Consider the following 17,278-nt stretch of genomic DNA (forward strand, 5'->3'; position numbering starts at 1 on the left):
TCAGGAAACGCTCCGCTCCGTTTCAGGTTGCTTCGGACTTTCCCTTCGCCACATAACAACCGACTTCCTCCTCGCCTGAACCACTGTAGTGGCGATCTGTGTCTGTTTTCTGCAGTTGCATTCGTTTTGTAGCTGCATTCACGGAGCCATGGCTTTAGCGGAGAGGATATATGTCTTTCTTTTATTCGTTGTGCCTACGACCTTCGCTTCTGCTGACAGTAAGTAGGCCGAGTTCATGTGAAATCACTGGTGGTTGTATAATGATCTAACTGCTTTACTTCTCAGTATTCAGCTGTGGTTGGCTGTAAGCATGCATGCTGTTTAGTATTAATGCTATTTTTAATCGCACTCTCTGTCAGCTGTTGTGTTGTGTGATTTGTTTAAGATGAGTATGTTTTGTTTGCCTCTGCAGCCTCCTGTAAAGCAATCCCAAAACTCGCAAGGGCTGCTGCTACTGAAATTATTTAGCTTAAACTTTCATTTTCGTTTTTTCCAAAAGCCATATTAACACCAGATACTATGGAAATGCTTACATTAATTGAAGGAAAGATAGATGAAATAAAGACATTCAGAGGTGAGGTCTGAGATTTTTAGTGAATGAGATGCCTAGTCTTGTGACTCCTAAATAGGTGTCATCTGTTGTTCAGGTTAAAACATGCAGTGCATAGTGAAGTGCACCAATATGCTGTCATATAATTAGCTTTTAAAAAGCAATATCAGTATTCATCAACTGTTAGATTTACTACACAGGAGAAGAGCCAGACTGATATATCAGTCAGCCGATAGTATCTGTCTATATCAGTATCATCTTTTGCAGCACATAATACATTTATTTAGTTTTATGGACAGCATTTTATAAAGTTTTTATATTTGTGTTTTTATTTAGAGTTATTGTAATTATTAAAATACCTGTGAAAATTTAATCTTTCAATGCCTCAATGTAATTTTTTGTCTTGTCCCCAAAAATCCAGTATTGGTCAGACTCTACATGGGAGAATTGCCTTAACTTTATTGTTACATGCATGAGTAGAGGTGACTGTTGAGTAACAGATCGCCAAGAGGCGTTATGTTCATGTTCTCTCACTGCAAGACGTTTGATGTCCTCTCAGAGATGACAGCAGCCACGGTCTACTGGGACTCCCAGCACAAGGTCGTCCTGCTGAAGGAAGGGGTGCTGGAGACAGAGGGGGATGCATACGGGTATCTGAACGATACCCTGTCCAGTACAGGCTGGAGCGTCCTAGAGATTCGTGCCGGGTACGGGCAGACCCCTGAGACTGACGAGATCACTTTCTTCCTGGCCGGCTACCTCGAAGGCTTCCTCAGTGCACAGTAAGTGTCACAAATGTGCAGCCACGCTGGCTGTTCCCATAGTATCCTCATCATGTAACAACGAAGTCTGATCATGCCACTCAAACATCCGATGATTAAAACAAATATCAGTACAAAATGGTGATTGGTTGGTCAGTATGTTTGATCAGAGTCTGATGAGAAATTATTGACACCCACCAGCCTCCCTCATGATGCCACAGAGGAACATTTGAGATACTCTCTTTTTGTTATTTTGATTACTCTTATTTAGCATTCATATGTTCTCTCCCTCCCTGCGCAGGCAGATGATGGACCACTACACCAACATGTTTCCACAGCTGATCCACGACCCAAAGATCCTCGGCCCCGTTAAGAGTTTCATGGCGTGAGTTTGTTCTCTTTTCCTTTTAAAAATTCAAAACCGCAGCAGCCACACACACACACACAAGGCACAATATGAGTCACTCATCACTGTCATCATCTTTCATATCCTCTTCTCAGAGAAAGCAGCATAAAAACAGCATAAAGTGGAGAAAATAAACATTATTATTGTTTGTTAGAGTTGAGAGCAATTTCAGGTAACTATTTTTTGATGGTCCTATGTTTGGAGGGTTTTGAGTGGCCCAAGGGATCATATTTCTTTTCATGCATGATTGTAGGCTATAGGGATGATGATTAGTATTACTGTCAAGTTGTAATCCATATGCACCAACCGGGATTTCAACATTGTTGAAAACTGCTTAATATTCACTCTAAATGTCTCAGACCTCTTTTCACCTCTTTTCAACCAGCTAAAATGCAAATACAACATCAGTGTGTCACAAATTTGTGTAATCATTTTAATAATTTGTTCAGTTGCTGGTTGAAAGAGAGACGATAGTGATTAGTGTGAAGGCATTTCTCCAAAGTTATATTTGACTGTTAGGTGAAATCTGGTTACCAAAGATGGAATTTCAACACATATAGTGTTTAATATAAAATGTCATAATTATAAACTATACAGGATGTGCGCTGCAAACATGACGCTTCCAGGACATCTTAATGGGAGGAGATATTAATGTAAAATAAAGAAACCGCGATTGTTGTTGTAGCCTAATGTACAGATTTCAACCTTGAGATCTCAAAAATGGGAAGGATTTCAAAGCCCAGAGACTTTATTTCCTAAAATTTGGTGACTTAAAATGACAAAATAATTGTGGTAGTAGGTACCCATAAACTACTATTCATCAACGTAATTTCATGCATTTATTTTGGCCTTGCCCCTTAAAGATAATTCATGTGGCCCATTTAAGAAAATGCCCATTTCCTTTAAAATGTTCTTTGTGAAACAGAACAGAAATTCTTCTTTCCAGGAATTCTGGTTTTGGTGTAGATATATTATATTGTTGACTGGTTGGTAACAGTACACTTTTGGAGTTGCAGGGGTTATACATGCTGCAGAGTGAAAAGGAAAAAAATGTGAAAATTTGTCATGAACAATACAGGAGAATTGAGATCCCAAGAGGAAACAGGGACAGGGAAATAGGAGTCTCCTGGGAAGATCAGGAGGGTTTCTAAGTGTGGCCTGAAGTGTGTGTGCCTTTGATGACTCCAAAGGTACATGCAAGAACACAAACTTAGCAAAAAGACATGGTGGTTGAGAGGTCAAGTTCAGGACTTTCATCCAGTAGGCAAGGGTCAGGTTCTGCATGTCACAGCTTTTATTCTATCTTTCAACTGAGAAATTTAAACGTAGTTTCTTAATGACGAGCCAAAGTGATGTTATTCTATTAATTGCACATTTTGAAAAAAAAAATCACTGTTGCAGATCCTGATGAAATTTGGTCTAAATGTAATTGTGGTCAGTCAACATCTTCTGATGTTGTCTATGAAAAGAAGTTCACTTTGACTCAGAAAGATTCTCACTAGGAATTACCATTTGATTCCCACCTGTTGAAAAACTCACAGTAAACGGCATCCAGCATCAATTGGAGCAACATTTTCTCCGACACAGGCACAGCTGCAACATGGGTTTGTTTGTCATTAATGAAAGCACTGACATTACAAATGACATGATGCCATTTCAAATCATTCAGAGGTTTTCAAAGTAAAAGTTGGTTAAATGATCATTGAATTTTTGCAGCACATTTTACCCAAACCACAAAATACTGATAACAGTCAAAAAATAATAGGGCTGCCACAAAATGTTAAAAAAAAAAAATCATATTGTGATTATTTTGACAAATGTTGCAATATCATTCACCATTCATGTGAATGATCCTTTTTGCATCAATTCATTTTCACTGGAAAACACTATTAAAGAAGATCATGATGATGTAACATTTGTTGGGGTCGGTATCAACATCTGGAGATCTTTTCTAACATCTGGAGAACAAGACATGTAGGCCAGGACATCTCTGCTGCACTACAGGACTTCATTATAATGCAATTTTGTCACACATTTTACCTTTATCAAAAAACTGCAGTTTCTGCTATTTGAATATTGCACTTAGCCATATTGCAGTTTTGATAATATTTCTATTAATTGTGCAGCTGTAGTAAGTGAGTAATGACAAGAGTAAACAGCAAATATTACTGCTGTACTTACAGGAAGCAGGACACATGGACCAGAGAGCAGGTGAAACTGAACAAGAGCTCTGATCCTCTGTGGAAACACACAGGCTTCATCGTGGCCCAGGTGGACGGGCTGCAAGCAGGAGTCGCAGACTGGGCCAAGAAAAAAGGCAAAAAGGTATGATGGACATAACTTAGCACTTTTATTCATCGTGTTTATATAGAAGTACACATGTACACACCAAAACTCAATAGTAAAGAAAAATATTCCACAGGAAGAAGGAAAAAACAAATATATGACATGTATAAGTCAGTGAGGAAAAATACTGCAACTACAACTTATCAAAATAAGGTTTCAGGTGTATACATATACATATAAAGATAGAACTTTCCACATTATTGTCTTTGTAAAGACAATAACAAGGAATACAACACGCTGATCTGACTGGTTCACTGCCATAAATACTGCTCTGCCAAGTTCTTATTTAAAATGAGGAAGGTCTAATGTGAACCAAACTTGTGATCATATATCACATTTTGTCACTGTAACATTTAAAGAGACAGGGTGAAAATGCCTCATGTATGCCTCACTGATCAAAAGCAGAAACATATCTTGAAAGGTTAGGATCCACTTTGAGTACAAGACGACACCACATAAGGCGCCAGTATCACTGTATTACTGTCAATAAAACTGCATATATCACAGGGTTGCCCTCTGTAAAATGCATCTATAGATCATAGTTCTATTTAAAGTATCGGGCAGAGTTCACATCAAGTCATTTTTTTGCAAGTAATTCTCAAGTCTTGCACGAGTCCCGAGTCCTAAACTAGTCATAATGCACTAAATGCAATGCTCGTCTCCATCTGTAGTTTCTGACCCACATGTGTTGCCCAGGCTATTAGTTTTTTTGCTTATGTTTCCCCAACTGGAGCTCAGTAACTTAATGGTAGTTCTTCATGGTTCTCTCCTGCAACTTGATGAGATGCTGTTGGATCTGTTCAAGTAAAGTGGACCTGGAAAATAAAATGTAAAATGCTGGGAATTAACATCAGTTGGTTCAGGAAATGGAGGGAAATTAACTGATTCATGAGGTATAATAGTTTGTATTCTTTGTGCCTGGGTGAACAATCAAGTATTTTCAAGTCAAAAGGCTCAAATCCAAGTGAAGTCATTGGTGTTTCAGTCTAATTTGTAAGTAATTTTTAATGTTGTCAGGTCTAAAGTCATCAAATGTGTGACTCCAGTTCACAGTTCTGGCACCAGGTTAAGAGATTGTTGTTCGACATGAAGTTAACTGCAGTTTAAGTGCAGATTTCAGTGAGATTTCTATGGAAGCAACACTACTATTCATTTTCATTTGCTAACTAACAGCTGTTTATCTGGTGTCCTTCCCACAGCCGCTGTCCCTGTTTGACATCCAGTTCCTGAATGCGGTGGGGGACCTGCTGGATCTGATCCCAGCATTGGTCCCTGGCTCCAAGTCTCGGCTCAGAGACTTCAAACTTCCAGGGATGGGGCACTGCTCCGCACTCATCAAGGTCAGAGATCAAAACATGTTCCAGTCAGGGTGTGCAGCCTTTTGCATGCTCGGCATTAAGAATGCACACAGCAACACTAATCAATCATGGCAGTCGAAATTGCCATTTTTATGGTGCCACAGCCACATCAAATTAAAAAATCTACATAGGTTTCTGTCATTTTATTCACATATCTCTGTAGGAGAGTTGAACTGATAGTTTGTGTGTCTTTGGAAACCTTGAGAATCACCACAGGATGCATGAAGTGAAAGAACTTAAAGATGCTCCTTTAACTCTGGCCCTGAATTAGGTCATTGAATTAAATAAAAGCTCAGGTTCTGTGTCAGAGTGTTTCATTTAATCTAAATCACACTGATGCAAATTCCAGTCATTTCTGCTGACACAGGACTGTTGAATCTAACTCTGCTTTATTGTTTTTTTTGTCCTGCTCCTCAGATGCTCCCCGGCTTTGAGAACCTCCTGTTTGCCCACTCCAGCTGGTACACGTACGCTGCCACAATGCGGATCTACAAACACTGGGATTTCCGTATCTCTGAGCCCCACACAGCCACTGGGAAATTGTCCTTCAGCAGCTACCCTGGTATGTACGCCCTAGAATTCTTTTTAAATGTACTACAAGAAGTTTTTAACCGGGTATGAAACAGTCTCGATTTAATACGGATGCCTCTATATGACCTACAAAAGCGGACAAGACCGTCCACGAGAAGGCTATTTCTATATAGTGATTGTTAATGGCGGTCACTGGGTCGGATCCTCCTTGAAATCAGATCATATGCAGACCAGAAGAGCCTGTTTTTACATTTTCTCTGGCAAAGTTACAGCCACTAGTTCCTTAGCCTGTTAAAAAGAAACAGGAGGAGATTTTTCTCTATGTAATTTTATTTTAGATGTTATATTTTGTATTCAACATTTGGGATACGATATTATAAGAGCTTATGACCAACATTTACACACTTTCTATAAAAAATAATGCCAACATTCAGTTAAACACTGATACTTGACGCTGTATGTTTGTATTCTCTCTCTTTTGGTTAAGAATCTACGTTTGCACACATACACACACACACACATCTTCCTGATGTTGTCAGCAATGTGGGATATGCCTTTTTGTGACAAACGTCAGCCATGGCCTCAGCTTGTCTTCCTCTACAGGTTTCCTGGTGTCTCTGGATGACTTCTACCTCCTGGGCAGTGGTCTGATGATGACCCAGACCACCAACAACGTCTTCAACTCCTCCCTTTTTGACACGATCACCCCCAGCAGCCTGCTGGCGTGGCAGCGGGTCAGGCTGGCTCACAGTTTGGCGCACACTGGAGAAGAGTGGGCCGAAATCTTCTCTAAGCACAACTCTGGTGAGTGGTTTTGTATGGCACTTACAAATTATATTACCAGACAGCATGGAGCAAATCAATAAAACCTAAAGGTAGTACTAAATACATGTATACTTTAATGATTTATGCATTCATTTAACTTCAGGGCAGCCATTAGCGTACATTTATTTTAGAGCAAAATGAAAATCAACTTGCATTGACCCAAAACTTAAACCGTGGCTTCGATATTTTTCAACCTTTCAACCTGAGTTCGATCTGAAAATGTCAGGCAATGAGCGAGAGGGAAGTCAGACGAGAAGAGAAGCGAACACAATACTTTCACATCAAACGCATTGAATTAAGGGTTTGTTTCTATCGGACGGACTTGTGGATTGTTGAAGCAGTGAAAAGACAAACCGAGTTTTATTTTGAATCTGTTGAGTTTGAATGGAATGTGTTTTATGATGATAAAATTACTGTTTCTGTATATGGAGTCTGGTGAGTTTGGTGAGAGCAATAAAACTGTCTGTTTCTGGTTAAACAAAAAGGATATTGTTCTTTAACAGAAGGGTCTATATCTGTTAGGATTCTTAATGTTGCCAGACACGTAGAAAAACAGTTTGAGCCTGTCAGCGCTTTCAGTGGACGAATTTTGACGCGCGCCATTGTTCATTATATTGCAGCCTGTTTCATGGCAGCCGGCTGCAGCGCTCTCACTCAGTACTGGACCAGTTTCAAAAATGTTTGCCCCTATTAGTCACTCAGACAAAAAAACATGGGGAAATAGGGTCCAGGCTGAAAAATAGTTTCCCTTTAAAGGGAAGTGCCACTTATTTTACACATCAAAATGTGTAGTACTATTGCATAACGCTTTTTGTGGAATAAAACGTGGCTGCTGTGATTGTGTGGAATAAACAATATGAAAACTCTGGTTCTCCTGCAGAGTTGCAACTTATTTGCAGGCTGCAAATTATTTTCATTGTCAAATAATCTGTCAATTATTTTCTCAATTTATCAAGTAATTCTTTCGTCTATAAAATGTCAGAAAAATGCACAACATGAATTTTACAGGCTGTTTGACTTCTGCACCGCTCTTCTTCTATCTACCATCACCCACCCTCAACTCTTGCAGGCACATACAACAACCAGTACATGGTGCTGGACAGGAGCAAAGTGAAGCTGGGCCACAGCATTGATGATGGCGCTCTGACTGTGGTGGAGCAGATCCCTGGCCTGGTGGAGTACTCTGACCAGACACAGGCTTTGCGGAGAGGTAACAGATCCCTTTTACTGTTTTCTTCAGAATTTATTTCATTTGTACATGTTGAGTTTATCTTTATCCCTACTTCTGTTTACTGCAGGTTACTGGCCGTCATACAATGTCCCCTTTCACAAGAAGATCTACACACTGAGTGGTTATGGACAAATGTGGGAGGAGTACGGAGAAGACTTCTCCTATGATCTCTGTCCCCGAGCCAAGATCTTCCGCCGTGACCAGGCTGATGTCAAGGATCTGGACTCTTTGAAGCACATCATGAGGTCCAATGGTGTGTGTAGTTTATATGACCCACATCCAGGCAATTCTCCAAATCACAGACACATACACAATGAATGTAGCACTGACCTGCATTTAGTGATGCAATGATCAAACAGCTTAGAACACAGTGGCATATTTATTAACTTAATGACCTGGAAGCTAAGCCTTTAATTTTTGTATATTTGTCAAATAATGTTGGTCCCACAGTTTAGAGCAAAATTGTGTGTCTCATTAATCATCCACAAAAATCTGAGTGAATCTGAGTGTTTAACGTTACCATTTTTGTTTTGTTTTGTTTTTTCTTTTTGTTTTCAGACTATAAGAAGGATCCATACTCCAAAGGGGACCCCTGCAAGTCCATCTGCTGCCGTGGCGACCTGAGGACAGAGAGGTCTTCGCCCTCAGGTTGCTATGACACCAAGGTAGCGCCCTGTCACCACACTGAGCTTGAATTATTATAGTAACAGAGGTCGCTAAGGTTTTGTAAAATAAAAAGCTTTTTGGCGCAGCTCAGATTTTCTCTGGCTCCTGTGTTGTTCCTCGTCCAGGTAACAGATTTCCTCATGGCTGGGGACCTCCGGGCGGAGGCACTGAACGGGCCAACCACAGAGGACGGACTCCCGCCGTTCGTTTGGGATAAATTCAGCACCGTCAGCCACCAGGGCCTGCCACCATTCTACAACTTCACCTTCATCAAGATGCAGCCTATTCTCTTCGAGCCATGACATGTGTGTGTGTGTGTGTGTGTGTGTGTGTGTGTGTGTGTGTGTGTGTGTGTGTGTGTGTGTGTGTGTGTGAGTACTTTAAGGTCAGATTTGTATCCTACCAATATTTGCTGCATTCTTAAATCTTTCATTTTTGTGAGTACTTCCTTCCACCTGCTAAAATTCAAATTGTCAAACTGCCAATCAGATTTTAAATTGGTATTTTAACACCTGTATGTCTCAGGGTTTGTTGGATGATTTACTTTGGAACACAGTAGAAATCTGCAGTGTTTTTTATACCCACAGCCATATGTGCCTTGGATGCTGAGAGTAACTTTATGATTATATAAAATGCAGAATCAATGCACTAAATAATTTGTTATACCATCTTTAATCCTTTTTTTAAACGTTTGAATGTCTTTATACATGCAAACACTATCATTTTAAAGGTAAATGAAACAATCAGTGCAATGTCTTACTCAGGGCTGTTGATTGTTGTGCATCTATTTCTTTTATTGTGAAAAATAAAAATGTCTCAGGTTTGTATTTTTATATGAGCCTCTGTTTCTTAAGTAATCTGATGGGCAATACTGCACATCTGTATCATCACACCCTCATGTCATGTGTTAATTGTTAATTAAAGGTTTACACTTGTACCTGTGTCTTGGTTTAGATATTTTCACTGGTACCAGCCGAGCTGTGTTCTGTGTTGATAGAAATTCATGACCCAGCTTGTTGTGCATTCAGGCAATATTATTACTGCTTTAAAAATGTCATCACTTACCTCACAGTAGAGTTCCTGGTAAAGAACGACCACTGTCAACAGGGGCGGGTCTTCCATGGTGGCACGGGGGGCACCCGCCCACCCTGCAATCTGATTGCCCCCCCTAATGGTCATTGACTCGTGGTAATGTCAATCATTGTGTAAAGCTCGATACCACCGCAACATGTTAAAACGGAAGCAAAGCTGAAACCTTGTGTGACTGGACTGTGTTTTGAACTCATGAAGGCTTTTATTTTGGAAAAAAGACAAAGGAAGTGGCTCCGCGGCTCCGCTAATGAACTCGTGTAACCTCATCAATCACGGACTTTTCTGCAGCGTGTCGTGACGCACCTGGGTCCACTGGAGTTACATGACCTAATGAAAGTGTTTCAGGGTTTCCCAAACTTAACCCAACATTAAAAACAGACTATGATCTCGCCAGTAAACGCCTGGTGAAATGTGAACAGTCAGGTTGGGTTATAAGATTTTTATGGTTTATGAACTTAGCTACATCCAGAGCTAAAGTTAGCTCAGGTGTTTGTATACCCGGCAGACAGGACGTCGCGCTGCGCTTCGCCTCTCCGTCACGTCACGGTGAGTCCGGAACAAATTCCTTAATATGTGAAGGCCCGTTAACAAGTTCTTTAAAAGTCACAAAACGTTTTGCCAACTTCTCTTACATTTGGGCCTAATTTTGGTTCAGTTTGCATGGGAAACTGTTCTCAAATAACACTACTGATATGATACATTTTCAGGGCAGGCTACAATATGAAACAGAGAGATATCTCTCTGGTTATTCTGCATATATTGACTGACTGTTACACAAAGCACTAAGATGTTTATTAAACAGAGCTGAGCTCTGACTGCTGGGTAAGAGTATAAGATATGACTGTTCATTGTGAGAATTGATTGTGTTGCTAAGACTTCTTGTTTACAACATAGAGTTGATTATTGATTGATTATAATTTTAATGTTGACACTCACAGTGGAAAATGAAAAGGTCATAGGCATCTTCCTTGCAAGGTGAAAGATTTAATACAGCCAACAAAAGCAAGGTGAAGATATAAACTGTGTGTAACTGTGCAATCGAAAGAAAGTAGTTATTTGTACCTAACAGTCAAAATATTAAAGAGACACGTCAGTGACAGTTTTCATTTTGGGTGGCCCCCCTAGATTCACTGTCGTTACCCCCTGTGCCCCCCATCAGGAAATACTCTGGACCCGCCCCTGACTGTCAATAACAAGAAGGTGCAGAGAAATTATTGTCAGAAAATGTTAGACAGTGAGATTTAGAAAACAATTTGCCAACTATTTTGATAATCACTTAATCAGTTTGAGACACTTTTTAAGAAAAAGGTAGGTTCTTCAATGTGAATATTTTCACTTTTGAGCTTTAAGAAACACTGATTGACATTTTTCACAATTTTCTAACATTTTACAGACCAAAAAACTAATTGAATAATCAAGAAAGGTTTAATCAATTGTTTTTTTGAAAATAATTGTCACAAGAAAGACTTGAAAAATAGATATTTCAGGGGGCGAGTTTGTGACACAATTAATGAAACGATTAATAAAGAAAATAATCAAATGAATCAACAGTGAAAATCATTGTTAGTTGCAGCCCTGATGAGATGTGAAGTCCCACCACCATCACAATATGATTTAATATGACAAATATCAATTTTTAGTTTACATGAAGGAAAGAGATTTTATGGATTTAAATCTGATTAGCAGTCATGATGGTAATCTATAACACAACTAATAAACAGTTATAATAAATCCATATCCTCACCAACTGACCTTGTGGACAAGAAGAATGATCATGAACTAACAGTCTTTCAATATTTAATCCAAAATAAGGAGTTTGGGGGTCAGGACCTCTTTGTTTTTGAAACAGAAATGCAGTGAGCTCTTTCTGTCTGCCCCCAGGGACACATGTAGTGATTCACCCTTTCCTATGAAATAGAGGAACTGAAACGTCTGTTAGGCACCCAGCATTCATTTCATAAATCCTCCCGTCACATCCCTCCTCTGTGTGGTCTCACAGTTCAGTGTTTGTGTCACAAACACAAGTGCAGGGGAGGGTAACACAGCAGCAGGTCTCCACATTGCTCACCCTGCGTCAGCCATGAGCCGGAACTGTCCTGCTGGCAGCCATTGGGACAACCTCATCAAACGCTGTTTCCCCCGACAGACGAAAACCAGACCTAAACCTGAACCTGAACCAGCAACAGGTGGGTTTCACTGAACCTCTCTGACTCTTTCTTTTTTCTTTTCTTTTCTGTACATCTTCCTCCTGAGGAGAGTTGTTCTGTCAGTGGTTTCAAAACCTCTTTGAACTAGTCTTGGTTTTGGACCTACTTTGACTTGACATCTCTCTCTCCATTTTGATGTGGATTTTGATTTTTCCTGGCTTTCCAAATCCTCAGAGGTGTGTTGTTTTCCTCCTGACTTGTCTGTATTCATCATCTTCTCTGTCATGCAAAGCAACCAGGTGATTACAGCTGCATACAGCTGCTAATGGACTTACAGTTACTATAAGGAGTTTTTAACTAGTTGGCAGTCACAATGTAAAGCTGATGCCTCCGTATGACCTGCATAAGCAAACATTGGCTGTTTCTTTCAAGCTATTCTTAATGCTGCAACTGGATTAGATTCTAGGTAGATTTACAGTGAGTACTAGATTTGTCGATTTTAAAAGAAACGTTTTTATTTAGATCATTTTATTTTTGACTTGCAGTGGCTTTTATGCCTTTAATCATACGGCAGCTGACAATATGACAGGAAAGGGGGAGAGAAAATGGGGGGATGACATGCAGCAAATTGCACAGGAAGGAGTCAAACCCATGGCCACTGCAGAGTACTCACAGCTTCAGTGAATGGGGCAAACTCTCTACCAACTGAGCTACCAGACCACCATACTATGTGGTTTTTACAATCACAATAGTACAGCTTTTGTCCACAGGGGGCTCCAGAATCAACACAATATGAAAGTTCCTTGACCCATTAGTCAAAAAACTACATTATTTACTTGTCTGTGGGGGAGGAGGAGGCACAGAGCCCCTGCATTACCATGAGTATTATTTTTAAAGTTGCTTACTGACTCATATTTGACCGACCAGTAGCCCTGCTCCTTTAGGTAACAAATCAATACCAAAAAAAATCCCAGTTCATGCTCATGTCCTATATAATAACTGTGTTTTAACAGCTGTTGAGAATGTAAACTGTTTTTCTGTTGAGGTAGTTAAGAAATCTGTTCCCCTCAGAGCCACTCCTGCCCGATGTGGTCCAGCTGAGACCCACAGTCTCCACCGCCCACACTGCCCAGGTTACAGTCCGCACCGCCCACACCGCCCAGGTCAACCCAGTGATGTTGCTCAGTCCGGCTCTGTGGATCTTCGTGATGCTGGCCACACTGGGGTCCATCCTGGCTCTGGCTCTCTGGTTTATCATATACAGACGACAGGCCAGCCTCAGCGGCACCTCAGGTGAGGACAGCTGACACTGGACGAGTTTATTAAGCTTTATTCTTTATAAATTTATTCTTCACATAAAGGCCAACATATCCCTGGATCCTCAGCAGCTGAACAGAGTATTTCCTTGGCATTCTTCACTTTTCTGGAGACTTCGAGTGCCACTCTAAATGCTGTTTCAGAGGCTTCTCTGCTCTCACAAGAGTGTAATTCTTGGGAAATGGCAGAAAATATGAAAAAGTATTGCATTCAACAGGATAAAAATACTTTACTCCACTAATGCAACGTTTAAACACTTAAAGTAGTTTAAGTACTCATAGAGGCTGCTGCTGAAATTGATTATAGTCACATATAGATAAACATATCAGACACTATAATGAGCCAGGTAAAGGAATGCATCATTTAAGCTACAGAGGTAATAACTGATGTTCTACATGTCCTTTCAACGTGACATGTAGCTTTTGAAGTGTTCATCCACTGACAGCCATGTGTCTTCCTTTGAGTGGGGCCTCTGACATACAGAGCAAGCATCTGAGAGTAGTGTGGAGGAAGTGGGGCTGCAGGCAGGCAGGTGATGAAGTGTGACGCTCATCACAGTAGAAACTCCAAGGTTTCTGTTCTCTTCTTCTCAGGCGTCCCATGGGCCAGCCCCGCTCTTACCAGCTATTCTGGTTTCAACACACATCCGTTGGTTAGGCAGGACAAATTAGGTCCCCACATGACCTTGAAAACACATAAACTGACAAAAAGACAAATGTAGATAGGTGCTAACAACAAAATAGCTAGGACTTCCATATGTAAACAGTGTGGCCCAGTGGACAGAGGGACATCATCTTCTATCAGTAAAATTGGATACTTGAGAGCTGCTGATGTCAGTTTGTATTAAGTTTGTGTAACACATTGATTAAAGCAACACTGACAGTCACTGACCAGCCTGCCTTTACATAAAGTCCTCTATAAAATTTGAATGGCCCTGGTGCTGATGAAAGCCTCAATCAGGCTGACAAACTTGAGCTTTTTTTGCTTTATGTGATGAATATGCCAACATGATCATGACCATAATGTTATTCTGCTGGAATGCAGCTCTTGTGCAGTTTTAACCCAGTTAAAGAAAAACAGAAAAACTCCCAGGACTGAGGAGAAGCTAGATTCACTTTATCAATAACATGCTTTTGTCCCCACTGAGTCTGTCAATAGACCTTTATCCACAGGGCAACCAGGAATGTAAAAAAAACAGATTAGCTGAGTGGAGGGATTCAGCTTCGTCAACTTAACTGTTGTGAAACACATCACTGTTGTCTGATGCTTGTCTTGTTTAAAAGATTTATTTTACAATAGTCAACTAAATATGGTATTCTCCAATAGAAGTATCTTAAAGGTCCAATGCATAAGATTTACAAAGGTTATTTGGCAGCATATGGCACAATTGAAATATAATATTCCTAAATATGTTTTCATTAAAGGGAGAGTTCATCCAGAAATGAAAATTCAGTTAGTATCTACTCGCCCTCATGCTGATTGAAGGTGGGGTTTAGTTTTTTAGTCCACAAAACACTGCTGGAATTTCACAGGAAAAAGGAATATCCCAAACAATTGAGGTGAATGGTGCCTAGTTTTCAAGTGTAAAAAAAAAACAAAAAAAAAAACATCATCTGGTGTAATCTAAGTTGCCTAAAGCCCCAACATGACAAGCTGACTTGTATTATTTATTTATTTATACCAAGTTTTTAACCTAAATTTTCACTGTAGACGCTGTTGTTGTTGTTTTTCCTGTTTGAGAACTGGTCACCATTCATTTCAATTATTTGGCAGATTCTGCAACACTGTTTTCCTGTGAAACTCCAGCAATGTTCAGTGGATGAAAAAACTAAATCTGACCTTCAGTTGGCATGAAGGCGAGTTAGAGCATGACGAAATTTTCATTTTTGGGTGAACTATCCCTTTAAAGCAATATACAATAATAATATACAACAGCTTTAAGCCATTCATCAGTAAATTATTAACAATATTAACTGACAACAGATTAGGATTTCTTCATTTATTTGGCTCTGCCAAAACAGATAGCTTTGCAGTTGGATTGAAACTGGCCTGTTGCCAAGCAACACAAACACTTTCCTGCATGCCAGCATTAGCATGGTAGCTACTTTGTGTAGGTTGGCATGTTACCACAGTAGAGATCTCTTTTAGTTGTCCGAATGGATCCAGAAAACTGCCTCAAGTCTAAATTCAACTTGGACTTCTTATCGGACTGAGAGCACTTGAAAAGGTCAGACTCGGTCTGCGTCCAAGTGGACTCTGATACAGTTTGTATGTGGTCTGCAAGCAGATGTACCAACCACAGGATTTTATGTTACCAGATATGTCACATTAACAGTTTATGATTTCAAAAGCAGAACCACTAATAAATCTATCTGTTAATCTGTTCAGGAAGTGCTCTCATAACTGATCTGTGTTAGCCATGTATATATTTATGGCAATCGTTTTGTAACAATACTAACACATATGCACTGAAGCACAGGTATTTATTTTTGTGCTCCTTTTATACAACTTTTGCTGTTATGCATGAGTTTTGCAGCCATATAGATTCCCCTACAACCTTGGGCAGGGAGAGTGAGGCGAGGTGTTTGTAATGTGCAAGCTCACCACTAAATGCCACTAAATCCTAGACACTCGTCCTTTAACTTTTTTTTTTCTAGTATTCTGTTTTTGCTGAGCTATGCTTTACGAGTCACACTTGTGTTCAAAGATATCCTATTTCATTATCTATTTAATTCAAGTTGAATATTCAGTGATACACTCATGCCTTCATTGTTTGTGTTGCAGAGGACGCAGAGCAGCAACAGGAACCTCTTCAGAAAACAGACCCACCTGCATTAATCCAATCACTGCCTTCAGAGATAACCTGTCCCACAGTCATGTTGCAGAGATCAGCAGTGGCCCCTTCACCCTGTTCTCACCTGTACATGGGGGCCCAAACCAGCTCACAGTGGGAGGAGGGCTACATCGCTTACAGGGACCTCACAAAACATGTTGGGACAGAGGGGGGCAGAGGGCTGCCAACATGCAGCATACTGAGTGAACACAGGATCCCACTTCCTGCCACAGAGCTGGGTGGCACTGCGTTAGTTACAACTAAAACTATGTAGGGCTGTGTGTGTGTGTGTGCATGCATGTGTGTGTGTGTGTGTGTGTGTGTGTGTGTGTGTGTGTGTGTGTCCTTGAAAAACTTTTCTTCACTGCATATATTCTGCACATTGTGCTCAGCGAGATGACTTTCCCACCATTTTTTTAAATCCAAATTTTGGATATCTTCCTTTTCTACCATGTTTTTATGTGTTTTAAATAACTGATTTCTCTGCAGTTGTTGTTTTATTTCTCTGCACTGCTTGAGAAAAATACAAGTGTTATGGTGTAAATTGGTGTCCAATAATACCATGTAAGACTGTGTGTAGTTTAGTGTACTTTACTGCAAAATGTTGATAAAAGACAACAAAGAACTGCTCTGAATCTTGTACCATATTTCGAACATCTTTTAATAAAACAGTAAAACCAAAATCATCACAGAAATATTTCGAATGTTCTGAAAACAAGGTAGCATTGTTGTGGCATGAAAGAGAAATATTCTCAGATCTCCGCTATATTATGACAAGTACTGCTGGGATATAGTTTCACTGTCTTTACAGCAGAAAAGGCTATTTACATGGTAAATAATTTTGTCAGTCTTTCTCAATCAGCGAGCTTCCTGCAGGCAACATCCAAACATAAACGGAGAACTGTTCAAAGTAAAGTCAAGAAACGTACATTCAATATCATCATTCATTATTTGGATTCCTTTTCGAGAGAACTGACCAGGTGGTTTCTTAATAAATCTAAAATAAGTACTCACACTAAAATCCATGCAGTTGTGATGTCTGAGTTTTATTTTTAAGAAGATCCAGATGGGGGTGCATGGCCTGAAAAGTTTGGGAACAGCAGGACAACACAGCTGAAGTGATGTTCTCTAAATAATGAGTGAAATGTGTCAGTCCCACACAATAAAAGAGGAGGAGCTCATTTATTGCACATCTTCCATCACAACAAAATTCAA

General features: G+C 40.0%; 2 protein-coding genes across 4 annotated transcripts; both read left to right on the forward strand.

Moving 5' to 3' along the window:
* Position 1: 1 nt before the first annotated feature.
* Positions 2-9,611, forward strand: plbd1a (phospholipase B domain containing 1a). The gene is made up of 11 exons (XM_084744777.1): positions 2-218; positions 1,110-1,332; positions 1,613-1,696; positions 3,901-4,042; positions 5,263-5,403; positions 5,839-5,983; positions 6,556-6,756; positions 7,847-7,987; positions 8,076-8,261; positions 8,567-8,673; positions 8,800-9,611. Exons 1-11 carry the CDS (start codon positions 149-151, stop codon positions 8,974-8,976), a joined length of 1,617 nt encoding a protein of 538 aa, XP_084600903.1. The 5' UTR covers positions 2-148; the 3' UTR covers positions 8,977-9,611.
* A 596-nt stretch (positions 9,612-10,207) lies between these two features.
* Positions 10,208-16,746, forward strand: LOC146309819 (uncharacterized). 3 transcript variants are annotated; one of them, XM_084743493.1, is made up of 4 exons: positions 10,208-10,312; positions 11,648-11,952; positions 12,985-13,206; positions 16,015-16,746. In XM_084743493.1, the coding sequence occupies exons 2-4, from the start codon at positions 11,847-11,849 to the stop codon at positions 16,335-16,337; spliced, it is 651 nt and encodes a 216-aa protein (XP_084599619.1). In that variant the 5' UTR covers positions 10,208-10,312; positions 11,648-11,846; the 3' UTR covers positions 16,338-16,746. The 3 variants fall into 3 exon arrangements, with proteins under 3 accessions (XP_084599619.1, XP_084599618.1, XP_084599616.1); XM_084743492.1 differs by having other exon boundaries at positions 11,766-11,952; XM_084743490.1 differs by having other exon boundaries at positions 10,214-10,312; positions 11,797-11,952.
* The last annotated feature ends 532 nt before the right edge of the window (positions 16,747-17,278 follow it).

Source organism: Lutjanus erythropterus, chromosome 19 (assembly GCF_056507025.1).
Source record: "Lutjanus erythropterus isolate fLutEry1 chromosome 19, fLutEry1.hap2, whole genome shotgun sequence".
Classification (NCBI taxonomy): domain Eukaryota; kingdom Metazoa; phylum Chordata; class Actinopteri; order Lutjaniformes; family Lutjanidae; genus Lutjanus; species Lutjanus erythropterus.

Bases quoted from the DNA above. Each gene is read 5' to 3' on its own strand.
- plbd1a (XM_084744777.1), top strand. From the start codon at position 149: ATGGCTTTAGCGGAGAGGATATATGTCTTTCTTTTATTCGTTGTGCCT. The intron at 219-1,109 runs GTAAGTAGGCCG...ATGTCCTCTCAG, and splicing joins GACCTTCGCTTCTGCTGACA to AGATGACAGCAGCCACGGTC. The intron at 6,757-7,846 runs GTGAGTGGTTTT...CAACTCTTGCAG, and splicing joins CTTCTCTAAGCACAACTCTG to GCACATACAACAACCAGTAC.
- LOC146309819 (XM_084743490.1), top strand. From the start codon at position 10,216: ATGAACTTAGCTACATCCAGAGCTAAAGTTAGCTCAGGTGTTTGTATA. The intron at 10,313-11,796 runs GTGAGTCCGGAA...ACACAAGTGCAG, and splicing joins CGCCTCTCCGTCACGTCACG to GGGAGGGTAACACAGCAGCA. The intron at 11,953-12,984 runs GTGGGTTTCACT...TGTTCCCCTCAG, and splicing joins TGAACCTGAACCAGCAACAG to AGCCACTCCTGCCCGATGTG.